Source organism: Mizuhopecten yessoensis, unplaced genomic scaffold, assembly GCF_002113885.1.
Source record: "Mizuhopecten yessoensis strain PY_sf001 unplaced genomic scaffold, ASM211388v2 scaffold11131, whole genome shotgun sequence".
Lineage (NCBI taxonomy): Eukaryota > Metazoa > Mollusca > Bivalvia > Pectinida > Pectinidae > Mizuhopecten > Mizuhopecten yessoensis.
Window position 1 is genome coordinate 66,636 of NW_018408895.1, and position 22,854 is coordinate 89,489.

The following is a 22,854-nucleotide window of genomic DNA, read 5'->3' on the forward strand; positions in this document are numbered from 1 at the left end:
AAGTACATGTACATGTATGATATTTGATCTACAGTGCTGTGAATCTACCGGTCAATTTTTTTTGGTTTTAATTCAGGCATAAATCTACGGGGATTTAGTGTCTTGAAACATTAAAAATCAATAGTGTAAATTTAACAATACTCTCGATCAAAGAACAGCTAATTAATTGAGGTACCTATAGTGGAGATATTATGTCTTGTTCGTCTGTATATCACACTCCTGGTCTCTACTCTAGTAATAGTATTCTGTTGAGTTTAGAACAGTATTTGGTTGAGGTTGACTTACCCTGATAATATTTTGTTACAGAGCTCCAGCTTGGCTACTTCTAGTGTGATTCCCTTACTGCTGGCTCCCCTACAACAGATACCCAAATACTCACTCCTCATCAAGGTAAGCAGAGTAGTCTTACCTTATATATATAAACCAAGCCCATTCATGTATACAGTTCAACTGGTTTGTCTGTTTTTAAATGTAACATTTCCTGGTATAAATCCTGGAGGACCTGCAAATGTTTATACAGGCCTTGCAAAGCTTTGTCAAGGCTCGCCTAAAAAAAAGTACCATCATATTACTAGGTCCAGCTTTATTTCATAAACGAACAATTCTGGTCCATCCGGTTCAACCGTTTGGATCACGATAAACAAATGCGGACCTCTAGAGTAAATTTTATTATGTTTTACTCTTGGTTGGGATAATTTTGAAACCCAGGATGCTTTGTCTTTTATTGAAAGTAAATAATTAAGAAAAAATTATCTGTAATTCGAAACTTGTTTAAAGCAAAATGAAGGTGATAAATCTTGTAAGGACTGTGTCTGGACCATAAAGACACTATAAAAACAGCATATACAGTGAAACGTGCCTCAACTTGAAATCATGAGGAGAATATTGTGTGTTCAGAATAGACAGGTGCTTGGATATAACAAATTCCATTAACAAATATAGTTATTTGTATATAAGACTTGCTGAGATTTATACATGTTTCAGTATGAATAGGTTGTATTCTGTCAGTCTTATTTAAATGACATAATGTTCAGTACATGTAGTAGGATTATGACTTCTGATTGTAGAACATGCTTAAACACACGGAACCCGACCACCCAGACCGCTACTACCTAGACACCGCTCTGACTCGGCTCAAGAGTTTCCTAGGCATGATGAACAATGACCTTGAGCATGCCATGCAGTTCATGAATGTCAACAAGGATCCTATTGATAGGTATGGCCGACTTTATTAGACACTGATCTCTTTGTTTTCATACTTTAATCTTTATTAATGCATAAATAACTTTAGTTAAGTTCTATAATCCAACAACATTGGTTCTGAGTACATATTCAATCAACCTTAGTTCCCAGTAGAGAATCTTGCCACTCTCATTTCCAGTAGATATTCCTATCATCTTAGTCAATCAGTCGACATGGTTTTCTGTAGATATTATCCAACCACCGGTATAAGTGATGGCTGGATTGTCGAGGCTTGATTGGAGGATATCAAAAAAAAAAAGTTTTATTGTGGGAGTTATGAAATGATCAGACATCTTTGTTTTGGCAAGGCTCTGCCTGGCTAATAATAAAACTTGGAGATGAATTTTACAATTCCTGTGTAAAGTTGATATAGCATCAAGATCCTTTTAATCATATAACCAAGAATGTATGCGAATATCCACAGAAAAGATATTTTTGTGACCATCCCCAAGTCTTTAATATCACCAATTTTACTTCTTTCTATTGTTGTCAATGTGACATCACAATTAATGCCATGATGTCACAGGTTTTGGCAAATTGTGATATCATAATAGGTGTAAATACATGTCAAAGGTAATATGTGAAAAAAATGACATCATGGTGTTCACACCATTACATGGAAGTTAAGTGATAATTTCTTGTTTTATCGAGTGGTAGGTAGTCAGTATTGCGCGATGTTGTCAGCTGAGATTGTAGAGTAATTATTATTTGTCGCTGATTTAGTAGTGTAGTACTAGTTTAGTAGAGTATTAATTGTCACTGAGATAGAAGAGTTGTTATATGAGATTAAGATGTACTGTAAATCAATAATATATTTTCACATGTCATCTCAAGTTAATTGGAAAACTGTGGGTATATATCTGACAATTATCTATCTGTTAGTGTTATTTTGTGTGGTTTCAAATCCTCAGATGACATTTGTTCCAGTTGACATATATGAAATACTGAAAATGTATTGATGAAATTAAATGATTTACAGTATCCATATACAGTGCTTCATTAGTAGTTTGCCCTTTTTCCTAATAACACAATAAAAAAATGCATATATATATATGCCTACATCACACACACCCTTTACTGCTCATACCTGACTTTACCATACTTCTTATTTACACCTTATTTTACTTTCGGTAACAGGCTTTGCAGCGTTTAACAGTATAATAGGCCCATGACTACACCTTAACAATAGTGACATATGACATTGTGACTTTAACAATATGTACTCAACAGGTCTCGTGATTATGGCAATTCCATACGATCTCGTTCGAGCGGCAGTAGCTGCGAAGCGAACCAAGTGTCAAGTGCAAGAGACAGTGGTATACATTCCAATGGGGAAGATACTTTACTACGGCAGCCTGCCTCTCCAAACACCACCAGGAGGTACTAGTAGTGCAAACACCAAATACGTTACATACTGAAGATGTGTGGACTGAATATCAAATATACATGTACCAGTATTGGTCTAAGGGAGATAACCCACTAGCATTTGCTTTTACTGGCATGCTTCTGTATTCTAATATTTCCTAAGTTTTGTTGCATAGTTTTGTTCCATAGCATAGTTCATTTTAATATTAACAATGGGAGATCTGCATTACCGGTGTAATGTTGATTTTATCTATTCTTGCGACACAATGTCAAAAAACATCAATGTATATTTATATAATTAATAGAAATATTGATGTTACTGAACTTTTATCACTTTTAAAATTTCCAACCTGCTGTAGTAAATTTATTTATGAATGACTAGAAAAGATAGGAAACATCAACAGATAATTATCTTTATAATTATTTTTTTCATACACATTTTTCCAAGCAACAGTAAGTTGAAAAGAATTAAGCTTTTATTGATTTTTGACAACTTTGCACATAAAAAAGGGTGGTAATTAGTCCCTGGGTTTATTTTTCAATTCTTATAACCACTCCTGGCATTCAATTTTCTGACAGACTTGTGATTGTATGGCTACTTGAAAACTTCCTTAATGAAGCCACATTCTTCATAGTTCATCAGTCAACTCCTTGTCAGGTGACATAAATGTGACTATAATAAGACGTTAATATATTTACAGTATTTATCTTGTTTATAAAAAATTCCTAATGGTTTGTAATTTATCATATTTAAATTCATAGTTCTGATGAGTGTATATTAATAAATGCTTCATAAATGTTGATATATATGTTGTCATCTGAATTCATATACCATGCTACTCGAGTTGTTTACAGTATTCGAACCATGCTCTCATTCTTGTTACAGGTATGTCTTGCAGGTGTTGCGGGACCGTCGTGAAAGAGAGGCTGTAGAGAGTCTCAATGAGATCAGAGAGAGACCAAGGTCAGCCATTCCTGTGCGGTCACATGTTCTGGGCTACGGAAGCCACCCTGACCTTACAACACGTGAACTCACAGAGTTTGTGTCAGGAGGGACCAGGGACCTTCCATCATATGCTCCGTACCAATCTGCAAGCAAGATGTACTCCTCTATGACCAAAATTCAGCAAACAAGAGATCCACCAAAAAGTCCAGAGAAGCCTCCTCGCAAGATAAAGATTCGGAGACGACCAGATAGTCAGAAAAGTTCAATGAGTTCTAATTCTAACTATCTCAGGCCATTGACACCTCACCTTCCATTTAACAGTACATCGAGACAGGATGTTTACAATGAGAATGACATTCCACGCTCTCACTCTGCAAACAGAAGACTGCGAAGTAACCGACCAGCTTCATCTATAGATTTCACAGGTGGTGATTCAGAAAGGAGAAATAAAATGATTGAACAAATTTCTTTTCATCCCCCTGTACTTAGCACTCCCAGGGATCACGCATCTGACGGGAGGAGTCATAGTGAACTTCATTTATCTCTTCAGCGTCTCATGGCAGAGAGGGATCGGTCAGATGCTCTGGAAAATGACCGCTACGATAGACCAGTCAACCACTTCCAACCACTAGATGTAAGCTCTGTTCACTCATCAGAAGTGAGAGAAAGTTATCCTCAGCACAATCAAAGGAGCTCAAACTATGGACAGGAAATGCATCAGCAGCAGGAGGACTATGGGATATTCGGGGATGATGATGAGGAGGAAAGCTATCAACATAGTCCTCGAGACATTGTGACTTCTCAAAGATCAAGGCCACGAGACACTGAGGTGTTGGGAAGTGATAGGAACTTTGTTTCGGCAGACAGTGGTCTACATTTATCAAGATCAGGGAATGTAGGCCCCAAGGTAATGAGTGGAGAGCAACTGGCAGCATCGCTAGCCCTCAGTCTTGGTGACCAAATCTCAACAGAGGAGGAGGATTCTACCTCCAGTCATGACCATGCACATCTGAACTCTCATGGCCAACAAGGATCAATGCATCTATTATCTAGCCAGGCAGTTAGCAGTAATGAACAGTTAGATCATACACCACGGGCTACAGAAAGGGTGGAAAGTTCAAATGGGAGCCATAAGCTAGAGCCAAGGAAACCTGCAAGGGGAGTAAACTCTGTGAAAAGGAGCTCAGTGCAGAGTAGTTACGATAAAGGTGAAGTGGTCGGTGACAGTGTCATCCATGTTATAAATGACAGCAGTGATAACCCAAGACTCTCTCATCCAAGTGGTATACCGATAGACCTGAAGACAGACAATAATATCAACCAAAGTAATATTAACACATTAGAGAGAGCAAGGAAATATGTTGTTCCTGCTGAAAAACCATCAGAGGATACTATGCCAAGACAACAAATACCAACCAAATTACGAACAAGTTTTTCTGACATTAATAGAAATGAATTGAAAGTAAGTAGTGTTGACAGTAATAATGTAATAAAACGAACCGCATTACCGGTCGCCCAACAGTCTCAACGAACTGGTTTGTCTCCTAGTAATGCTGATGGGACACACATCCCCACCATCAGAGGTCGCCGTGGGTCAGCAAGTGTGGAGAGAACTCCCAAAAAGTTACCAGTGGTCATGGGTCGACTTAGTCAGCCCAACCTCGAGCAGATGACGGCAGGGGCCAAGTTTCCATCTCCTCCAGTCAGCCCCACAAAGATGACAGCTAAGGACACAAAGATCCCTCTTTATACCCCTAACAGGGCTAAGAAGGACAGAGCTCCTATGTCCCCTAGAGACCCTATGTCAAAGTCAAATGAGGACATTTCCAAGCTCAAGAAGAAGACGGGGGGGACTGCTTTCAAGCAGTCCATCAAGAACTTCTTTGGGAGGAAAAGGTAAAGAAATTTTAATTATAAGGATAGCATATTATTTTTTTCATTTCTATCAGGTAACGGTGTTTGTATATATCTGTTACACAAGCTTGCATTATTTTGGTTTTCATGAAACTTATTTTGGTACATGTGGTTGATATGATATTTGTGTATTTTTGTATGTATATATATTTGAGATGAAGGTAATTGGATAGTTACAGCTACATGGATTTGAAAATGAATCTGCATGATTTCTTGTTCGTTTTTAGCAATAAGAAACCCTAGCACCTGTCAATGATCTGCATTCATTCTGCATGCATTTCCACCTGTTTTATCTTAGAAAACTTTCCTCGCATATACTTCCATTGATCATGACATCATTGTGTTTACAATTAGCAATATGTCCGTCTTCCAAGCAACAGTAAGTTGAAAAGAATTAAGTTTTATTGATTTTTTTCCAATTTATTTTTCATTTTCATTGTGCATTCTTTGTAAAGGCCTGCTGCTGGTTTTGAAGACACTTCAAATGTTGAGCTCGTATGTATTGTTGTAATATAGATTTAATCAATGCTCTGTATTAACCCTCTGCCTGTGTAGACAGAAGGCGTGGTCTTATTCTGATACCTCACCATTCATTTCAAGTCTTCATATTAAGTGCACTTACATTACAGAAACTAATAGTGTTTCATTTTTATTTTCGTTCTTAAGACTTTTATTGTATCGAATAAATAATGACAACTTTGCATTCAGAAAAACGTAGAACAACCAACCATATGAAGTTGTGAAGTGCTACAGCTGGAAATTGCTTTTGTAGAGTTTTTGCTCAATGAGAAGAAATATATGATATACACTGATTTCAGTGACACTTCATCAAATAATATTCCTTTATTAATGAATCATATTTTGTTTTCAACAAATGAGATAGTGCACTTATAGAAGTATACCTTATTATGTCATGTACAGTATTTTCAATCGCTCAGTGCTAATTATAACTGTATCAGATATATTTAAATGAATGGTGATGTATCAGAGGATGAAAAAAGTCAACATTTACATTGCCATTTCATTGTGTGACTTAATCAGAAAAGAGGTGTGTGTGTCCCGGGTATGTAGCTACATTAGTAGAAATGTATTGGTGATTAAGGTTGGTGTCGACTGTTTACCTGTGGTAGTGTGTTGTGTTTGAGACTTGTGGAAAAGCTGTGTGTCCACCGGATAGCTTTGGTAGTGTGTTATGTGTGAAAGATATATCATGGGGGTTTTGTGTGTCGACTGTTTAGCTTTGGCAGTGTATTGTGTATTAAGACTTGTGGAAAAGATGTGTGTGCACAGTACTAGTTTAGCTGTGGTAGTGTGTTGTGTTTGAGACTTGTGGAAAAGCTGTGTGTCAACTGGATAGCTTTGGTTACAGTGTGTTGTGTGTGAAAGATATATCATGGGGGTTTTGTGTGTCGACTGTTTAGCTGTGGTAGTGTGTTGTGTATTAGACTTGTGGAAAAGATGTGTGTCAACTGGATAGCTTTGGTAGTGTGTTGTGCGTGAAAGATCTATCATGGGAGTTTTGTGTTTCGACTGTTTAGCTTCGGCAGTGTATTGTGTATTAGTCCTATGGAAAAGCTGTGTATCAACTGGATAGCTTCAGTAGTGTGTTTTGTTTGAAAGATATATCAATGGCAACTTTTGCGTCCACTCAATATGTCTGTGGTAGTGTGTTTGATTTGAAATGCCTGTCCTGGAATGTATGTGTGTCCACTGTTTAGCTAGGGAAGTGTGGTGTGTGTGAGACTTACGTAAAAGCTGTGTTTCGTCAGTATTACTTCAGACGTGTGTTGTGTTTGAAAGATTTGTGGCAAAGCTGTGTGTTCACTGTTGTTTGGTAGTGTGTTGTGTGTGAAGATAAAAGTTGTTTGTGGAACTACTGGTAATAAACAGAATGAATTTCTATTGTAGAATTTTGCGTGCTGCTTCTGTATTATTAATAGTCGCTAGCATGTTGGACGCTTTACGTTTAGAAAAGTTTCTTTCTATCCCTTACCTCCCTTTTACTTTTTTTTAAGTCGTGTTATTTTCTCCTTTTCACCTCCTTGGTATCGATGGTGGTGATCTAGCATGTGTTTGGAACCTGGTAGTTGGTGCTAGCACTCTGTTTCCTATAGTATACCTTGTCTGTTGTGTTAAGTCTATGTCGAAGGGAAACTAAAACTTCAAATGTAGTCGACTTATCGATCAACAATAATAATATTAAAGGCAAATATATCATAAATGTTTGACTTTCGTATTTTTCAGTGTAATTTGTTCTACCTCTTGATTTACACGTGAAAAATAAGCATCAGGCTAGGTGTGTTTCGGTCTTCTTTAAATTCAGTATGTCGATCATGCAACCCGTTAATGCCTTGTGCACTCCTCCATACACAAACTATTCTGAAACATGATTATTTGTATGTTCTCTCATGATTGTAATTGTATTCTTTTCTAAATTTTAGCGAAAGACTTAGGTAAAGATTCTTTGCCAAAGATAATCGTTCCGATCACTTTTTCCGATTGTTCAAATTCATTGTTGTAGCACGTGTGATACTAACACTCAGAAACAACTCACAATTACTTACTGTTATGGTTGTTTGTTTCACAAACACACTGTGAAGACATTCCTTCCTTAAGGCTTCAGGGTGTGGAGAATGTTTTGTTGTTTCGACTTTTCTTCTTGGAGAAACCTTTTTTCAGACGTCTCATCATTTGAGCAACCATATTGCGATTGAAATATAAACACTGGGATAAGTTTGTAAACTCTCAATTAAATGGAAACTACTTCATAATTTCATTGAGAAGCTTAGTAAATTCATGACATAATTTGCATGAAGCTTTTATTGACTAGGAAGCTTTCACACAACTAAATTGTCACAGTTTTTAAAGATGTTGAACTCACAGATTTATTGATATTCACAAAGTCTTTAAAACCACCTGTTCACATTAGTCAAGTTACAGCTTAGAAAGTGTGAGGTATGGATGTTAGACCTGCCTTCTAGGATGTGTGCATTCTGTATGGTTAGTGATCGTGGAATTCTATATTCTAGACAAACTGTGTTTCTCGGTCTATTCATTTACAAAACAATTTAGTAGAAAAGACATGCTAACCGTTTCAGTTTTTTGGAAATTGATAAATTGCTTCGTTAAAGTAGGTTTTATAAGTTTTACGATTAAATTCAGATAATACAGCTTATTTGTCGATAGTTTCGCATGGAATGTTACCAGTGGAGTTACACTTGTTGCTCTTCTTCTAGAAGGACATGGGTTTCTGCGTCTGCAGTGTTTTGAGGGTTCATTACGTCTTTCACTTTGTTCCGGTGTTGTCTCGATCTCGCTTAACTTGTTGTTCTTTGTAAGCTCTTGGATTATGATTAGTTTGCCCCGCTGTTGTTACTTTACTACTGTATTGTCTTGAATACATGACTATATGAGATTATCTGGTAATTGTAGTGGTACTTTAAGAATACAGAAGCTCCAAAATATCTTAACATAATTTGTTTCGAAATATTAAAGTCTCCTTCCAAATTGATCAGACAATCTTTTTCACATTAAATGGTAGCGGGCATTCTGAAGAATAGTAAACAGAAAGCTAGTATCATATATCGAGATAATTGAAGTCTGGTTTGACACGGTCCCATTTTATAAAGCTGAACATTTTTTCCCCTGAAGTGTGAATTATATTTGAATGCACACATCTTTTTGTCTGTATAAACCTCTACACCTATGCTGTATCCTATGATAAAGTAAAGCTTATACTCTTGAATTCTGACATGGAATGTTGTAACCAGCGAATATCATGAGTATGTGTTGTACACTAATTAACGAGCCATACGTATGGCCGTAAGTTATTTCGTTGTAGAATTCAACTATATTTGCATTACCGAAGCCATGTTATTAAACGATCATCATTATCAAGAAAAATCAGAACTATCACATCAGTTATATGACTAACATATTCATTATTAGAAATATGCAATATATGTTTTCATCAGTAATATTTTATAAAAAAAAAATATCCAGTTTTCATTCAATGTTTATTATGACCGTGTTAATGTAAATCATATGACAACTATATTATTTTCAAAAACACTACGTTTATCAAGGTTATTTCATTTATGTATTACATCGGACCCGCATGAGAACAGTTTTATACCTGTTATACGAGAGCTACTAGCTTAAAAAAACTGTTCTTAGAGCATGTTTCAGACATTTTGGAAAAGTGGTTACGCATAACTTACGGCAGAATGTTAATTGACTTAACTTACCATTAAAGAGAAGGTCCACATTTTGGAACATTTTGAGGGAGAAATTAACAATTTATAAATTATGAGCCTCTCATTATCCTTAATATATTTAAACATCTTGACCAATGACTGTGTTTAAAAAGGTCTCTCACAAGATACATTTTATATTTGTTCACAGGAAGAAGGCCAAGTATGAGTTCCAGGACACGGACTCCTACACAGATATCAATGGATGTCATGATGGTGAGGTTCAAATCCAGGTGATACGGGACGCAGATGAGGACGATGCAGAGTATAGCGAGGAAAATATTCAAATAGCAACAAATTTCTTCCCAGCAACGTCATCGTATGAACTCGAAAATTCCTACGATCATGAAGAATCGGCCAGTAGTACAGTGTGATAAACAAAGTACACATACCGTGTGGTTAACATTGAACAAATAGTGCGGGTAAATGTCCTATAAACAGCATTGTCAAGGTTAGCATGTAAGCATTATTTCATTGTCATAAGGAAACTGAATATATCATGGAATCACTTGTTGTATAGGTCTTGTTCCACATGGTTAGTTGTCTAGCTCCAACATACTTGTCACAAACTCGGCATCATAAGGGTTCACACACGAGCACTAAGACTTTCTCAAAGACAGAAGCCGAAAGTCGCTCATAGACCGTTACTCGAAAAGTGCCAGTCGTGTTAAGAACATTATGTTCTATGGGACAAGACTTGATAAAACCTCAACTAGGAAAGGATAAGTTTTGTGAGGACCACATGCTTTTGAGCTCCAGTCTTATCAAGACCAACATATAACAAAGACTTCTTTTTCGTAAGACCACAACCTCATATCTCAGAAGTGCTAGTCTACAAATAGACTAACAAAGATCACGATTTCGTATGTGCATTTTACTAATCCTGCCAATACCACGATTCCTCAGCTTTACATAATAAGACCAGATAAATGTATAACTGCGTCTTTAATTTATTGGTGTTTCATTATTTTTTATTTTTGTACAAAAGAAAGTAACATATCTAGAACATTTTGAGAGGCGAAATTATCTACTAATAGCACAGCATCATAGAAGATTTGTAATACACAAATGATGTAAAGTCTTTTCGTGAAAGTTGTCAGGATATGTATATGATGCAGGATCTACATGTGAAAGTTATGGGCCACTACAAAAGCCTTTTTCATCAATTTCGTAAGACTGAAATGCGAATAAAAACCTGAGAATTTTGTATCATGGGTATCATGGGTGTTGGTGAGTGTGTCTGTATGATAGGTATTCTGTTTTCATGCAAGGCTACTAACCTTTTCTGTCATCAATCATTTTACAAAAAAGGTGCGTTTTATTAGCTTCAGATTGGGAGAAAGACGGCCGAAAACGATCATTTGATGAATGAACACACCGCTGAATTATTAAATACCAAAATCCATGTTATCAGGGACGTATAATGCTCTACATACTGTCCCTGATGTTATATATCATTTTATGAAACTCATCGAATATTTAGTAAAAGGTTTTTTAGCTGAACATGTTTGATAGTCATTAAAACGTTGTTCAAATGCGTGTGATTATTAATTGACAATCTCGTGTGAATATTAATTGACAATCTTGCGTGATTATTAACTGACAATCTCGCGTGATTATTAATTGACAATCTCGCGTGATTATTAATTGGCAATCTCGTGTGATTATTAATTGACAATCTCGCGGCGTGCATTCATTTTCAATTGAATAATGTCACACATTGTATGCACATTTGTTGTAATATCACTTCCGTGACCATTTTGTCTTTGTACGGTGGTATTGCTGACCAAGAGCATGACTCCTTAACCCACCCTACCCACTGCTTGGCATTGTACTTGACATGTCCATCTTTGAATTTCGTGTCATTTGATAAAATATACTTTCAAAGGTGGACTTGAATAAATCGTCCTTTCGCTACTGGTATCATTTAGACATATTTCATAGGGATTGGGCACAAGTTCTGACAACTTACTAGCCCCTCCCCCGACAGTATAATATACAATTGCTATAGATAGCACGTGGGTACAGGAGATTTGAACATGCATTCATTATAATTGACATGTCACTGCTATGTTCGGAAGGTATCAATAATTAAAATGTATTGGCTTATAATCGGAAAAACATCATAATAAGTTTGGGAAAAAGTACCGGTACTATAGTAAGTTTGACGCTTCATTACTCTATGTGTGAAAATATATTACCATATATACATGTAACAACCTACGGCCCTTCGACTATATGAGCCTGTACCTCGTGTACGATTCTATATTGATGAAAGGTATTGTCGGGGTATTTGCTTGTGCTAATTATTTCTACGTCAGCACACTGCTCTCTCCCTCAATCTTCCTTTTCCATTCCATCAGTCTATCAACCCATACACATGTAGACAACGACGTTTTTGTTGGAACGTTGATATGGGTATTTGCTCAGTGATACTATTTCATTAAGTGCAAAAGGTGTAAATGTAAATGACAAAGAGATCAAGGATACGTTGACACTTTCCAAACATACATGTTACAGTGTGTTCATTAGTTTTGTCATCAGTGTGTGGATCGATCCATCATTAACACGTTCCACCATACAAAGTCCAGCCTGTGACGTGATCCAGTTAATTGTGTCTCTGTTGGCGGAAGTCCAGCGTGTGACGTGATCCAGTTAAGTTTGTCTCTGTTGGCGCTATGTGTTGCTAATCATCATACATCTTAACGTTTTTGTTTATTTCTTCCATATCTAAATATCAGATATGAGATATACTTACTGCATTGTCTCATCCAAATCTCTAACGTCAATAGATGTCATTTGTGATCTAATACTCGGATGAATTCGAAGCTGTTTGGTGTAAAGGTTCATTGTAAACATATTACAATTAATTCATGTACATACACATTTTGATAGATGAAATTTACATAATGTCTGAAAATTGTCTAACTCTATATTTTAAGATATACCGTGCTAATGATGCTATTTCACCAATATTAAGCTAGAGTGTGTATACGTATTGGATAGACATAGCCAATGCTGTGTCGAGGTCAATCAAGATGAAATATCTATTATTTTTGGAATTTACATTATTTACAAATGTATGTTATAAACTTCAGTAAAAAAGGGAGATATATATTTTTAAATGGAAATAAAAAAACAGCTGATATTCAGATGAATGCCAAAGAGTGTCTTTATAAGGTACAATATGATTTACTCTTTACATTGTTCGTCATAATAGAGGATTTTTTTCAAGAATTGTATTATGCATAACTGTTATGTGTCTTGGATGCTGGTATTATTTTGTTACTATAGATCCAAAATGAGGAAAAAGCTTATGCCAACTCATTAACTTATCTTATATTGAATAAAAGTATCAAGAAAACACTGTAGCTTTTTAGTTTTGATTTAATAATAATCACATTTTTGTTTTAATGATCCAGTTATCATTGATGAAGACTTTTCTGGTCGCCTTCATGATCTCATAAGGAGGTATGCTATTTCTTTGTTCGATATGGAGGTCGATGTTTTCCATTTTGCTCACCAAAGTGCCTTGCGGTTTTGTCGCCACTACTCGAGTTTTCGATGCGATGATGTGGCATTACTAGGATTTGACATCGATTTACGTGGAGGATGACGTCGATGTGCCATCACTAGGATTTAATATCGATTTACGTGGAGGATGACGTCGATGTGACATCACTAGGAATTGATATCGATTTACGTGGAGGATGACGTCGATGTGACATCACTAGGATTTGACATCGATTTACGTGGAGGATGACGTCGATGTGACATCACTAGTATTTGATATCGATTTACGTGGAGAATGTCGTCGATGTGACATCACTAGGATTTGATATCGATTTACGTGGAGGACGACGTCGATGTGACATCACTAGGATTTGACATCGATTTACGTGGAGGATGTCGTCGATGTGACATCTCTAGGATTTGACATCGATTTACGTGGAGGATTACATCGATGTGACATCACTAGGATTTGATATCGATTTACGTGGAGGATGACGTCGATGTGACATTACTAGGATTTGACCTAGATTTACAATTTACATGGCGGGTGACGTCGATGTAACATTACTAGAAATTGACCTAGATTTACAATTTACATGGCGGGTGACGTCGATGTAACATTACTAGAAATTGACCTAGATTTACAATTTACATGGCGGGTGACGTCGATGAAACATTACTAGAATNTACTAGGATTTGACCTAGATTTACAATTTACATGGCGGGTGACGTCGATGAAACATTACTAGAATTTGACCTAGATTTACAATTTACATGACGGGTGACGTCGATGGAGTAGAATATGCCTACCCTTCCGCAACTTCTGGACTTAATTCCCTTGTACCTTTTCAATGGTTTCCATTTAAATATTTTCTATGTTTTGATTTTGCCCTAGTTGTTGACACTTTGTTATTTCTTGTTTTCTTTTTCAATCATAACCAATAGAAATACGAAAACAGGAAACACGTATTTGAAAGCGTTGTTCATAAATCCAAAGTGAAACTTTGTTCAATTATAATCTATTTATAAATTGATTTTTAATAAGAAAACAAATGTGTGTAAAACATTAAAACAAACACACACGCGCACACCCACCCGACCACATGTCCCTGTCTGAAGCCATCGGATGTTATCCACTGATTAAATCGACGAATTAAAAGAAAACGTTTTTCGAATATGTGTTTATCTGAAATCAAGAGTTAAACCCCGTTCATTGCTGGGGCGTACACATCCACTCGTGTCCGCACAACAAGCTTGCGCTGCTACACCAAGTACACACGTTCGGTATAACTGATGTATTATAACACTTCTTCTTCTTCCTTGTATTTGCCTACTTCAACTGGTTGAAGATGCTGCAAAGTTTTGGAGTGCGCACTATACACGTGAGGACAGGTTTTAATGATCCAGTATTGGTTACATTGTAAGTAATATATTATAGACCGTTTTTACCTAGCTTATGTTTTATAGCAACTTGTCAGTTATCTTAAATACTGTAACACAGCTGAGATAATGCTATTACACCGCTCTTACGATTACCCGATATGGGATAACATATTACCGATTTGCTTATGAAGGCTTATACCATGCCGCTTATCACATATATTGAATAACCATATTTTTATGATATTATATCCGCATTCTCGTTTGACTTATATTACAATATATTGTTCTATTTTGTTACAACAAAGCTCCAAAAACTACCCCTGCAGTCATAAATGAGGTTAATTGAATCCTTATGCTGAATCGGTTAATATCTAAATTTTTACCAATCAGAGGCTGAAGCGGCCATCTTGTTTGCGAAGCTGTGCACAAAGATGGCTTGCACATCTAGGCATGCGTCCCACTCACCATGTAAAGTTTTACTATTATCTGCCTTCTTGTTTCAGAGCGGGGGAAGTAGAGGATAACTTATAATAATAATATTATACAACATTTATATAGCGCCCTATATAATTTGTAAAAATATTCTAAAGCGCTTTACAACATATAGATAATAGTATTAGTTATAATTGTGAAACAAAGGCTTACAATCACCTTTATACATTAAGCAAGCAGATAATCATCGCAATATGCACATAAATGAATGAATAAAGGGTGGTATTTGCAAAGAGCCTAAAATGCAGACGTGAAGAGGTGAGTTTTGATGTCCCTCTTGAATTTAGCCAGGGAATTTGATTTTCTAATAGCAGATGGTAAGCTATTCCACAACGTAGCCGAAACCCTCCCAAAGCACCGGTTTCCATAGGTCACAGTACGAGATTTTGGGACAAACAACAATGATTCTGACTCCGACCGCAGTGATCGTGACGCCTGATACTGGGGAGATGTTGCATTCAGTGCCTTGTATATGTACACCAAACTTTTGTACTGCGACCTGTATCGTACAGGTAACCAGTGCAATGAATGTAGTACATGTGTGATGTGCTCTCTCTTTCGAGTACGAGTAACCAGCCGTGCTGCAGTGTTTTGGACCTTCTGCAGACGACTAGTTGGTTTGTCAGATATACCACAGAGCAGGGCGTTACCATAATCCAATCGAGAGGTAACAAGTGAATGCACCAAAATCTTGCATGCATCTGCAGTTATAAACTGCCGGATACAGCCGATGATTCTGATCTGGTAGTAACATGATTTTGTAATAGCGTTCACTTGTTTCTCCATGTTCAGTAAACTATCAGAGTTTATCCTTAGGTTTTTAACAGCTGAGACAGTCTCAATAGTTCCGGCACCGACCTTGAGCTGGGGAGCCATTGTTTTCTGACACTTTGGGGATAAGACGATTAGTTCCCTCTCTTCCTGATTAAGCTTTATCATGTTGGCGTTCATGCAGGTACTGATATCTGTCAGACAAGCTTCCAGATTTTCTGAAATTGTATCTGAATTGTATCTGAAACTGTCCTGTGTTTTCATGACCATGTAAATGTGTGTGTCATCAGCATAGCAATGATAGCGAAGGCTATGGCGACGACAAATCGCTCCGTTCGGTTTAGAGTACAGGCAATATTTTCGTGGTCCTAACACCGACCCTGGAGGAACCCCGAAATCTGGTACTTTGTCATGTGATTTTGTAGATCCGATGGCAACACATTTTCGTTGTTCACTTAGATAAGACTGTATCCAGCATAGTGTGGTATCAGTCACTCCATAAGAGTACTCCAGACGTTTATAAAGTATGCCATGGTCGATGACGTTAAATGCAGCTGACAAGTCCAGCATGACAAGCACCGCTCTCCACTTGTTATCCAATGCAGAAGCTATGTCATTATGTACACGTAGGAGGGCCGTCTCAGTAGAGTGTTCCATGCGGTAGGCCGATTGCAGATTGACATGGAGACTGTTTGCATGGAGATAAACCTCTAAACGCCGGGACACAACCTTCTCCAAGATCTTAGACAGAAAAGGCAGATTTGATACTGGGCGGTAGTTCTTCAACTCCTCCTTGTCCAGTCCAGGCTTCTTCAACAATGGTCTAATATGTGCCTTCTTGAAACACAATGGAACCTTTGACTCAGCCAATGATTTGTTGATGATTGAGGTAATCAAAGGAAGCAGTGCTTCAAGACATTGCTTTTATAGGCATGTAGGCAAGGATCAAGCTTAGAGGACTTCGATTGCGAGGTCATGATGATATTGCACAACTCGTCCTGGGTTGTTGATGAGAGCTTTATCAAAAGGCCCCCATCAAATTTAATGTCAGCTGTCATGACAGATATATCATTGTCAGCAGTAGAGTTCACTTCGGCAATATTTTTCCTGATCGAGCTGATTTTATTCAGAAAGTAATCACTGAATTTGTTTGACAAGTCTTTTCAGAACTACAGCTTGGCGGGATAATGTCACCTTTCTGACCCATGATGTTTTTTGTGAGTCTAAAAAGCTGTCTGTGGTCCTTACCACATTCTTCGATTATTTCCGAATAATAAACCTTCTTTGACTGAATGAGAAGTGAACCGACTCGCCGACTTAGTTCTCTATAAATCTGTTAGTGAACGGTTAATTTGGTCCTTCGCAACTGTCTCTCTGCGTTTCTACGGTTCTGTTTTCCTACGCCGAGATTTTCATTATATCACATTAGTCTGTAGAGGTGCGTGTTTCTCTATAAGGGCTTCTTAACCAGATGTGAATGCTTCAACAAGATCATCAACCCCGCCGTCAGTAGATTGAAGGGCGGAAGAAGACAGAATGTCATTGTTGAAATCTGGTATTTTTCGCGGAATTTCCGGAAGCTCACTTCTTTCCTTGCACGAACTGGCTTTCTACAATTCAGTGTTGCGTGTACAGCAGATTGGTTCCCCTTAACATCACTGAAATTGCTCCATGTGTGACCGAGTTATTTCCCCTTGGTATGACCACATCCAGTTCATGGCAATGGGTGTGTGTAGCTTTTGTCACATGCTGAATCAGACCCCTGAGAACTGGCGAGTTTCAGCATTAGATAGATCGTCTAAGTGGAAATTTAGGTCATCCGTGATACATGTAATAACCTCTTTTGGTACAACAACTTGTTGGTCTAAAACGGAAGACTACTCATCAAAAAACACTGTTATTTCGGAAAACATTCTATTTAGATGGAGGAGGCCTATATATGTTACACAGTCTTAATTGCTTATCATCAGCAATGACAGAACAAGTCATGTGCTCAAAGTGTGTGTATACATATCATTGCTGGAAGAGAGATGTTTCACACTTAGGCCTTTCCCAAACAGAACAGCCACCCCACCACCACGTTCGCCGAGTCTAGCATTGCAGAGGAATCCATAGCCTGTTGGTATTAGCTCAGCTAGTACCTGGTCATCGATACCTGAACCTAACGGTGTTTCTGTCAATGCAAGACTGTCAATGTCCTGAGATGTTACAAAATCTCCGATGGACAATGACTTATTCGTCACCGAGCGACAGTTTAAGGACACTAAATTCGAAGGAACAACTGACTTAAAGTGACCAGCTGTTGTTGGCTTGATGACATGTAGATTCTCGTACGATACTTAAAATAATTAAAACAGAACCAAGGTATGAAATCGAATTCATAGCTGAATTCAAATAGTCTGTACTAATGTAGCATTTCAATTGGAGAAGACGCAGCAATTTATTTGTAATCCAATTCACAGAATCAGGTACATAGATGGCAAATGGTCACCCTTTAAGAAAGAACGGCCGAAACACGACTGACTGTGACGTAGATAAAAGAAATAGCAACAAAGTTTTGATTAAACGTATTATCCCTTGACACATAATTATACAATCATTGCGTACAGTTAACTGTAATACCTTGGGGAAAACGGGTTTTCGGAAACGTCTTTTTCTTTTGTCAAGCAAAGAGTGTTACTGTACATGACCCGTGTTTGGGCTCTTAATCGCTGAAAACAACTCCCTAAGCCACAGTTTGCCGAACCTGATGTTTCTCCCATTAGCACTCGAATACTGCAAACAGTCAGGGAGAGATCGATAACATGTTAATCCACTCCATTCCTTCGTGGATATTAAAATGGGCCATAAAGATCGCTCAGCTGGAGGCCCCCTCGTCTCTGTTCATCGAATCCTCTTCCCTCCCACCTCTTTGATTTCCTTTACTTTCCAGTTGTCCTCCCGTTTAAGCACTTTGGAGTTGTTCCAGTCTATGATGTGGATCTGTGTGCTAGCATGGTCTGTCATGGCTGATTTATTGTATTGTCTCTCCAATGTCTTCCATGTATTTCTAGTGTAGACTGGCTGTGTCATGGCTTTGACATCTTTCCGATGTTCTTATAGGTATTTCTCGAATTTCCGGCAAGTTTCCCCGTTGTATGTAAGATTGCAGCCATTACAGATTATGCCAAAATACATTTATCAACCATACCAACCTGATTTTGCAACGAGTGTTGCTGAAGGGTAGGCGTTTTCTGCTTCACCAATGTACCCACCGTGTTAATCTAGGCTGTATTCAAGTATTGTCATGTCCTAACAGCGGGTCCATTGAAGTGGCAACGAAACAACAAGACACACTAATAAGCTTCATCGAAAATGTCGACTTTCATATCACAAAATGCAGCAAAATATATTTAAAAAAACACGATAAACATCTTAGAATTTGTTTATAGTCTTCGTTAATCTGCATCTCTCGAAGGCCTGAGTTATGAGTTTGTTCGCCAGCAGTCAAAATTGATGGAAATCATAATATTCAGAGCAAGCTCTTGAAGACCTTATCAAAAGCGTCATGTTAACGCCTATGGTTAGAGAAGCAGGGATGTAACTATTCTGAAAGGGAAAGATCACAAACGGAAATTTAAACTCGTCACTCTTATTGTTCTTATTGTGAAAGCGGCTTAAGAAGAACAGTCTGTAGTGTCGTTGATTTCAAGCTGACGAGGTTAAGTATATGACCAACATTTTTATTCCAGTTCTGGAAAGCTTTTCACAATTGACTGCCTCATCTTAAACAAAAACAAGTCGGCAAGAAGAGGGGCTACATGTTATCTTTGTTCAGCTGTTTTATGTCTTATTAAATGTTGTCATCTTTATCTAAATTCTGTTTTTATTTTTATCATCTCCTTTCTGCGATATAAGCAGTTCTCGTACTGTTTGTCGTCCCACCTGATAAAAGATGACGATGTTGGATGAAGCTCAGATTCGTCGAGTACCATGTATTTCTCGAACTGTTGATCTGGACCCCACGAGTTCGAGTTAGCATGGGTTTACTGTAGTTTATTTCCATAGGAATACCTACCGTCTGCAGGAAAAACTTACCACCGAATTCATCAAAGATATTGTTAATCAGTAAAACTAACATCCTCACAAGTTCATCCACAGAATATGTCATGGTGACCCCTGTCGGTTTTTTCATAAAAAAAGATAGTATATATTCATACCAAACATTTGAATCGTATTCCAACCATCGCCTTTTCCTTATGTAACACGAGCAACAAGATACAAGAAACATATGATAACAATAACACATTGTATTACAAGTAAAGATAATCACATATATGAATAAAAAGTAATAATAATTATCACATATGTAGAAAGTATCCTATCCCATGTTTCTGAGTGATTGGGAGTCCCCTACCATCAAAGGCCCCCGGGATATGACACGTTTGATACAATAAATATATGAAAACAGTATTAATATGAAAAGCAATAAATGTGATCACAGATAAGTATTATTCAGATAAAGTTTATTAGATATATAATGTACATGTACGAACCAGGGGTTCCTACAGTATGAGATATATGGACAGGTCTCATTTTTAGGAGAGAATTAAGAGTCCATCACAATTATATCTACTACACTTAATTAACATTTATGACTTATGATACAATATTCACATCGCTATATAACGAATAAATGTTTGTTTTGTTCAGAAAATATCTATAAATTCAATTAAGAATGAAGGAAACCTACCTCAGCATCAAACGAATTGATAAAACGCAAGATACGATGTACTTTCTTATTTTGTACAAGTATTAACATCTCAATCTTTTATCGAAAGCGTTATGGCAATTTACAAGATACGGCGGTATCCTGAACAATATATACATGTATGTGACGCGTGTGTGACGCGTGCGTGTGTGACGCGTGTGTGACGCAGTTACATCTTGTGAAAGAGCCGTATAGGTTCTCTGTATAATTAATTGGATATTAACGTAGCGGTACTGTACATTCCCACCTGCCCCCATTACATCCTGACCAGAATTGATATACTGGGTACATTACAATGAATCTATCCAGGGGACAGTAACACGAGAAGATGTGTTAATTGTCCAGGCGCTCGTCCCTGATATAACAATAAATCAAACAGTAAATACCACAGCTCCATTCGACGACTCGACGGTGACGGTAAGTCTTGTTTCTTTTTTTGATTTTTTTTTCTTACATTTTAAGAATGAAACTGTTTTTTAAATTTATAATGTAGTTTTATGCTTTTATTAAGGACTTACTTGAAGGTAACTAGAAGGTATATTTGCGTTATAGATTTTGGAATTTCCACTAGTAAGACATAATCTGCCGTTTACTGTACATAACCGGATCTAAAGAAGGAGGAACATAGGGTGGATTTCCCTAGAAAAGAGGCAGTTAGCTTCTGTTTTCAAATATTTTCCAAATCAGCAATTCTTATCAGTAACTGCAACAATGTAGTCTAATTAAATCTTAATATATTAAACTTAAGTTTTAAACAGAGAGTGTTTCTAATGTCGGATCCCGGTGATGGTAGCTGTAATTATTTCTGATGTCGGATCCCGGTGATGGTAGTAGTAGTATTTCTGATGTCGGATCCCGGTGATGATAGAAGTATTATATCTAATGTCGGATCCCGGTGATGGTAGCTGTAATTATTTCTGATGTCGGATCCCGGTGATGGTAGTAGTATTATTTCTGATGTCGGATCCCGGTGATGGTAGCTGTAATTATTTGTGATGTTGGACCCCGGTGATGGTAGTAGTATTATATCTGATGTCGGATCCCGGTGATGGTAGTAGCATAATTTCTGATGTCGGATCCCGGTGATGGTAGTAGTATTATTTCTGATGTCGGATCCCGGTGATGGTAGTAGTAGTATTTCTGATGTCGGATCCCGGTGATGAAAGTAGTATTATTTCTGATGTCGGATCCGGTGATGGTAGTAGTATTATATCTAATGTCGGATCCCGGTGGTGGTAGTAGTATTNGATGTCGGATCCCGGTGATGGTAGCTGTAATTATTTCTGATGTCGGATCCTGGTGATGGTAGCTGTAATTATTTCTGATGTCGGATCCCGGTGATGATAGTAGTATTATATCTGATGTCGGATCCCGGTGATGGTAGTAGTATTATATCTGATGTCGGATCCCGGTGATGGTAATAGTATAATTTCTTATGTCGGATCCCGGTGATGGTAGTAGTATTATATCTGATGTCGGATCCCGGGGATGGTAGTAGCATAATTTCTGATGTCGGATCCCGGTGATTGTAGTAGTATTATTTCTGATGTCGGATCCCGGGGATGATAGTAGTATTATTTCTGATGTCGGATCCCGGGGATGATAGTAGTATTATTTCTGATGTCGGATCCGGTGATGGTAGTAGTATTATATCTGATGTCGGGTCCCGGTGATGGTAGTAGCATAATTTCTGATGTCGGATCCCGGTGATGAAAGTAGTATTATTTCTGATGTCGGATCCCGGTGATTGTAGCTGTAATTATTTCTGATGTCGGATCCCGGTGATGATAGTAGTATTATTTCTGATGTCGGATCCCGGTGGTGGTAGTTGTATTATTTTTGATGTCGGATCCCGGTGATGGTAGCTGTAATTATTTCTGATGTCGGATCCCGGTGATGATAGTAGTAGTATTTCTGATGTCAGATTCCGGTGATGGTAGTAGTAGTATTTCTGATGTCGGATCCTGGTGATGATAGTAGTAGTATTTCTGATGTCGGATCCCGGTGATTATAGTAATATTATATCTAATGTCGGATCCCGGTGATGGTAGTAGTAGTATTTCTGATGTCGTATCCCGGTGATGATAGTAGTATTATTGAAGAAAAGATAACATACACAAGAAATAAGGTTTATAATTTTATTAAGTTTGGCGATATGTGGTCACGGCAGTAGGTTATAAAATATCATTGTGGTCCGCCGAGGTATGGCTGGCACCATCAATGTT

At 37.5% G+C, this 22,854-nt stretch overlaps 1 protein-coding gene across 8 annotated transcripts in view; it reads left to right on the plus strand.

Annotated features, from left to right (window-relative positions):
- LOC110466332 overlaps positions 1-13,085 on the plus strand; it is a 57,222-nt gene extending 44,137 nt beyond the window's left edge. For 5 of the 8 annotated variants that reach the window (XM_021522753.1, XM_021522752.1, XM_021522757.1 and 2 more), the window contains 5 exons: positions 307-390; positions 1,068-1,216; positions 2,473-2,622; positions 3,494-5,449; positions 9,872-13,085. In XM_021522753.1, coding sequence (XP_021378428.1) covers positions 307-390; positions 1,068-1,216; positions 2,473-2,622; positions 3,494-5,449; positions 9,872-10,094 — 2,562 coding nt within the window. In that variant the 3' untranslated portion in view covers positions 10,095-13,085. Of the gene's footprint in view, positions 1-306; positions 391-1,067; positions 1,217-2,472; positions 2,623-3,493; positions 5,450-5,821; positions 5,847-5,922; positions 5,963-7,908; positions 7,921-9,871 lie in introns of all 8 variants that reach the window. The other 3 variants (XM_021522755.1, XM_021522754.1, XM_021522756.1) reach the window with 3 other exon arrangements.
- Positions 13,086-22,854: the final 9,769 nt, after the last annotated feature.